Here is a 7,056-nt window from a genome sequence, read left to right on the forward strand (position 1 = left end):
GCGTCCCCTGCATAGGCAGGCGGATTCTCAACCACTGCGCCACCAGGGAAGCATGGAATATCAGATTTTTTAAAGTATTTTATTATGAAATATTTCAAATATAAAAAGATAAGAAGAGCACCCACATGCCTATCTTCCAGCATGACAAAATATTACCTATACAGTTGAAGCCTATTGTGTACCCCTCCCTGCTTGTGCATTCACTTCCCAACCGTTTTGCCCCCAGGGTAACTATTATTCTGAAATTAGTATTTATTATTACCTTAACATTAGATTTTATTCTTACTGCTTTTACCTAGTGACATTAAAGGGAAAAAATAGTTTGAATGTAATTCCCGTTTTAATTTGTTCCTATTTTATCTGTAATTTAGGACATACCTGTACTGTAAGAGTCATACTTTTCTAAAGTCATCTATATTTGCTAATTGACAGTAAAATTTCATGAGATTTGAGGTCACTAATGGATTGTCATTATTTTGTTTAGAATATTTATCAGATTGTAAATTATAATTTGAAAGGTATGTATACCACAGTATGAGAATCCAAGCATAGATACAGTTTATATTCAAACTGACTGCCTTTTCTTAGATATGACAATAATAAACTCTTTCTATAAACAACAATGGTAATTAATAGTTACTTAACTTTCTAAAGTGGTTTATAGCTTTCCCTGCTTTAATCATTATGCCCTAGTTTGCTTTGCAATGCTGAATATCTTGTCTTCATGATGTTTGAATACATATGTGTTTTTATTAAGTTGTGTTTGAAAGATAACTAATTCTCTCTTGTTTCTGTGCAGATGATCATCTGGCTGGAGAAGATGTTAGACAAAATAATTAGCATTTTCATCATATTTTTGTTAGTGATAGGAACCCTTCTTTTAGCCCTACTCCTGACTGCAAAGGTAGAGTACAACAATACTGATATCATTAATAAACTCTTAATTGTTAGAATTTGTCATGTAGATAAGCTAGCAGATGCAGGCATGGGAAATATTACTTTGCTTATAAGTATGTATAACAGTTAAAGTATTTATGATTTTTGTATTACTAGTTTTGCCATGAATTTGCCATATATATATATATATTTTGTGTGTGTGTGTGTGTGTGTGTGTGTGTGTGTGTGTGTGTGGTACGTGGGCCTCTCACTGCTGTGGCCTCTCCCGTTGCAGAGCACAGGCTCCGGATGCACAGGCTCAGTGGCCATGGCTCACGGGCCCAGCCACTCCGCAGCATGTGGAATCTTCCCAGACCGGGGCACGAACCCGTGTCCCCTGCATCAGCAGGTGGACTCTCAACCACTCCGCCACCAGGGAAGCCCCCTTGCCTAATATATTTTTTAATGTGCATTTTTATTTATTTCATAAAAATCCTCTGAGGTAAATGCAGATGAAAAATTAAGATACTGAGGAAAAAGTGGCTTTTTCTGTCAATAGGAGAACTACGATCTGGTCTCATGACTTCTAGTGTAGATCCTGTTTCCTAGATCAGAATTCAGTTCCTTTCCTTCATGTCTCATTGGTTTTTCTGCTGATTTACCATTAGGATATTTCTCGCTTTCCAGATCCTTCCAGCTTGCATTTCCTCTCCCCCTTCTTAGTTTGCACTGCTGTAACAGAAAACCATAGACTGAGTGCCTTAAACAACTGACATTTCTCACAGTTCTGGAGGCTGGAAGTCCCAGATGAAGGTGCCAGCATGGTCAAGTTCTTGGTAAAGGTCCTCTTCCTGGTTTATAGATGGCTGTTTTCTCCTTGTGTCCTCACATGGTGGGGAGAAAGAACATGTGTCTCTTCTTATAAGGGCACTAATCCCATCATGAGAGCTCCACCCTCATGACCTAATTACTTCCCAAAGGCCCTACCTCACATTGGATGTTAGGATTTCAACATATGAATTTCGGGAGGATACAAAAATTTAGTCCATATCACCCCTCTTTCATCAAAGAAAATCATTCTCCAAAGTGCAGCTAAAATTTTCTCTATAGTGATGTCTCTTATGGACTATTTAAAAAACTTTTATAATCGATTTAAATCTTTATATTGACTCTACTCAACTCTGCATCCCAGATTTTTATATGTTTTCCAGGAATTGTGAAGCTTACATGAAATCATGGATATGAAAAATTTTCCTGTAGTGCTGTAGAGATATGGTAGTACCTGTTATCAGTAATCGAATATGCAGCAATTTACTAAAGGATTACACTGTTTCCTGCTATTTGACTTCCCACTTGCAAGTCCTGCTCTCAGTCATTCTTAGCCTCAGTATGCCCTGATCTTATCAACCTGCTCTCTCTGTACCTGTTTCAGTTTCAAGGCAGTTTTTATCTGTTCTTTGGATTTTTTTTCCTTTGGATTTTAATCACGTATAGTCACTTATTTAGACTCTACAGCCTTGTTTGGAGACCTTTCTTTGTTTTTGTCATATTTCACCTAAACCTGCCACTGCACAAGTTCCTAGTTCTTAGAGAAATCTTTCACCAGTATGGTCTTCCATTTTCCTTTTTTCTCTTTTTCCTCTCTCTTCTTCTATTCCACTCTCCCTCCTTCATCCCTTTGAGTAGGGTCTTCTTGCCTGCCCATCTCAATTGTTTATCTTTCAATTTCTTTTTCTTTGTTCATCCCATGCTTCAGTGAGCTTTTGCTTCCCTGAACTTTCATAACAAGTATTACTGAACCACTTCGTTGTGGTCTAGGGCTCATGCAAACTGAGCTTTTGAAGGAAATTTACTGGTTATCTAGTTCATTCTCCCAACCAATAAAAGGATAATTCTCTAAAACACCACGACAGTATCCATTTGAATGTCTAATAGACATCTCAGATGTAACATGTCAAAACTGAATTCCAGACCTCCCTTGCTTGTCTGTTCTTCTCACAGTCTTCCCATTTTGGTAAGTGACAGCTTCATTCTGCTTGCTCAGGTGAAAAGCCTCAGGGTCATTCTTGACTACTTTTTTTCTTTTATATCCACCTCCAGTCTGTCAGAAAATCCTTTTTGCCTCCATTTTCCTGATATATCTTGGGGTAATAGCAGGGCGAGGATGTCAGTTAATTCCTTTCTACTTAAAACAAGGATAAAATAGTATAAAAATGACTATAAACACCATATCAGGGCATTGGAAAATGACCAGTTAGGCAATAATTTGAGGAGTATTTGCTCATGAAAAACTGCTACCACATCTGGTAAAAACATGTAGTTTGTGGCTTTCTTGCTTGGAGTTACCTATCCTCATCTGCCTGGCATGAGCAGCAAAAACCTGCAGCTTTTCTTATGGGAGGTGGTGGATTTGGTTTGGGGCTGGCAAGAGAGAAGCTGTGAATTAAAGGGGGAGATTCTGGAAGCAAGAGAGCCATAGAAGGGCTGAGATTAATAAATCACACATTCTAGACTGGTATACGTGAGACCTCAAGGAGGCCTGTGAATATTGAAAGCCTGGGAGATTTGCAAATTTGTTGTGCCTTTGATTGTATTTCTCAACTCACACATCTCAGGCTGCAGAGGATGAAGCTTCTTAGTGTAAAGTGTCTGAGCATCACTTCTATCAAAATTACTGGCTGTCTGTTAAGCTATTCAGATCTAGGGGAAACCCTTAGGCTTTTCAAAAAATAAAATAAAAGACATTGAGCAGAGACATTAATGACAGGGAAGACAGACTTTGCAGTTTGAGTACAGGTAAATTATTTGCTTACTGAAACAAAATAACAGCTCTCAGAGGTACAAAACAGAATCCAGAGTTGCTACAACACGTTTTAAAAAAAATGTATTTCATTTATTTATTTGACTGCACCATGTCTTAGTTGCAGCAGGCACGCTTCTTAGTTGTGGCATATGGGCTCCTTAGTTGCAGCAGGTGAGCTCCTTAGTTGCGGCCAGCGGGCTCCTAAGTTGTGGCATGTGAACTCTTAGTTGCGGCATGCATGTGAGATCTAGTTCCCTGACCAGGGATTGAACCTGGGTCCCCTGCATTGGGAGCACGGAGTCTTAACCACTGCACCACCAGGGAAGTCCCTACAACTCATTTTTTTACATCCAATTTTAACCAAAAATTACTAGACATCCAAAGAAACAGAAAAATGTGACTCAAGGGGGAAAAAACCCAAAGAATTAGACACTTAAGTGGTCCACATGTTGGATTTAGCAGACAAAGAATTCAAAGCTGCTATTGTAAATATGTTCAAAGAATTGAAGGAAAGTATGCTAATAATGAGTAAGCGAATGCAGACTCAACAGAGAAATGGAGACTATAAAACAAAACCAAATAGAAATCCTAGACTGAACTGAAACTGAAAAGAACAATAACAAATGAAAAATCACTAGATAGGCTCAACAGCAGATTTGTAATCCAGAAAAAAGAAACTAGTGAATTTGAAGAAAGATCAGTAGAAGCATACAATCTGAAGAACAAAAATTTAAAAAATATTGGAGCCTCAGAGATCTGTGGGAGAATATCAACGTTTCTGTTAGAACCTAACAGACACGTAATTGGCATCTGAGAAAGTGAGAAGAAAAAAAAAGTTGAAAAATACTTGAAGAAATAATGGTCAAAAACTTCCCAAGTTTCATGAAAAACGTTAACAGATCCAAGAAACCTGACAAACCTTGAGCAGAATAAATACACAGAAACAAAAAATCACACCTAGAAACATCATAGTCAAGCTACTAAAAGCCAGAGAGAGAAAGAATCTTGAAGGAAGCAAGAGAAAAATTACACATCACACACTGGAGAACAACAAAACATCGAGTTAATTCTCTTAATAAACAGTGAATCTGAGGAGGCATTGGAATGACATATTCAAAGTCTTGGGGGCAAAAGAAGTGGTCAACTAAGGATTTTATAATCAGTGAAACTATTCTTTAAAAGTAAAGACAAGATAAAAACATTTCTAGATAAACTGAAACTGAGAATTTGTTAATAAAGAGACCTGCATTATAAGAAATGCTAAAGGAGTTCCCTCAGACTGAAGAGAAATTACTCTAGAAATAACTCTACCCACTTGGTAAATATATAAGTATATGTAAAATTTATATTCTTCCCTCTCCTTCAGTTTTTTGGATAACATATGCCTATTTAAAGAAAAATTATAACACTGTATTGTAGAGTTTATAGTATATGTAGATAAGTTACGTATGTATAACCGTAGCATGAAGGAGAGGACTGGGAAATGGAACTAAACTGGTATGAAGTTCCTATAGATATTTTACTGGAAATAAGTCAATACTAACTTGAAGTAAGTTGTGATAAATTAAAGGTATGATAAGGTTAAGATAAACAGCAACTACTAAATAACACAAATTTTAGGGGAAATAAAATAGTATACTAAAAAAATAATTGCTTACCACAAAAGAAGGCAATAAAAGAGGAATAGTAGAGATGGGGCAGATAGCAAAATGGCGGATCTATATCCAGTCATATCAGTGTTTATATTAAATATGAGGCAACTAAACAAAAGGCAGATTTTCAGGCTGGATACGAAAAAGAAAGTTCCAACTAAATGGTATCTATAAGTGATATACTTTAAATTCAGAACCAAAAAGATTGATAGTAAAAGGATGAAAAAAGATGTACAAAGCAAACTAAACATAAGAGATGTGGAGTGATTATATTAATATCAGACAATATAGTTAAAACAAATTACTGGAGACAAATGAGGACTTTTCATAATGATAAGAGTTAATACTGCAGTAAGATAAAAAAATTACAAATGTGTGTTCTAACACTAGAGCTCTAAAATACATGAAGCAGGGACTTCCCTTGTGGTCCAGTGGGTAAGACTTCGTGCTTCCAATGCAGGGGCCCTGGGTTCGAACCCTGGTCAGGGAACTAGATCCCGCATGCATGCCGTAACTAAGAGTTCGCATGCTGCAACTAAGAAGTCCACATGCCTCAAAAGATCCTGCGTGCTGCAGCTAAGACCTGGCGCAGCCAAAAAAAAAAAAAAAATCTTATAAAATACACGAAGCAAAATGTTCAGAATTAAAAGGAAAAATAGGTAAATCAATGATTATAGTTGGGGATTCATTAATACTCTTCTTGGAATAGTTGACAAAATAAGTAGATAGAAAATTTGTAAGGATATAAAACATTGAAACACATTGTCAAGCAATTTGACCTAATTGACAAGAGCAGAATCATGTTCTTTTCAAGTAAATATGGAATACTCATGAAGATAAACCATGTGCTCAATACATTTATTTATTTTTCAATTTTATTTTATTTATTTTTTTATACAGCAGGTTCTTATTAGTTATTTTATACATATTAGTGTATATATGTGAATCCCAATCTCCCAATTCATCCCCCCCGCCCACCTTCCCCACTTGGTGTCCATACGTTTGTTCTCTACATATGTGTCTCTATTTCTGCCTTGCAAACCGGTTCATCTGTACCATTTTTCTAGATTCCACATATATGTGTTAATATACGATATTTTTTTTTCTCTTTCTGACTTACTTCACTCTGTATGACAGTCCCTAGGTCCATCCACATCTCTACAAATGACCCAATTTCATTCCCTCTGATGATGCCCATTCTAACTGGTGTGAGGTGATACCTCATTGTAGTTTTGACTGGCATTTCTCTAATAATTAGTGATGCTGAGCAGCTTTTCAAGTGCCTCTTGGCCATCTGTATGTCTTCTTTGGAGAAATGTCTGTTTAGGTCTTCTGCCCATTTTTTTGACTGGGTGGTTTTTTTTTTTTTAATATTGAGCTGCATGAGCTGTTTGTGTATTTTGGAGATTAACCCTTTGTCCATTGATTCGTTTGCAAATATTTTCTCCCATTCTGAGGGGTTGTCTTTTCGTCTTGTTTATAGTTTCCTTTGCTGTGCAAAAGCTTTTAAGTTTCATTAGGTCCCATTTGTTTATTTGTTTATTTTTATTTTATTTTTTTGCGGTACGCGGGCCTCTCACTGTTGTGACCTCTCCTGTTGCGGAGCATAGGCTCCGGACGTGCAGGCTCAATGGCCATGGCTCACGGGCCCAGCTGCTCCGCGACATGTGGGATCTTCCCGGACCGGGGCACGAACCCGTGTCCCCTGCATCGGCAGGCGGACTG

At 37.3% G+C, this 7,056-nt stretch overlaps 1 protein-coding gene across 2 annotated transcripts in view; it reads left to right on the top strand.

Moving 5' to 3' along the window:
• The window catches only part of TMEM245 (transmembrane protein 245), a 112,417-nt gene that overhangs the window by 35,549 nt on the left and 69,812 nt on the right, over nucleotides 1–7,056 (top strand). For both annotated transcript variants that reach the window (XM_028493698.1, XM_024126192.2), the window contains one exon: nucleotides 800–904. In XM_028493698.1, coding sequence (XP_028349499.1) covers nucleotides 800–904 — 105 coding nt within the window. The remainder of the gene's footprint in view (nucleotides 1–799; nucleotides 905–7,056) is intronic.

This window comes from Physeter macrocephalus, chromosome 9 (assembly GCF_002837175.3).
Source record: "Physeter macrocephalus isolate SW-GA chromosome 9, ASM283717v5, whole genome shotgun sequence".
Lineage (NCBI taxonomy): Eukaryota > Metazoa > Chordata > Mammalia > Artiodactyla > Physeteridae > Physeter > Physeter macrocephalus.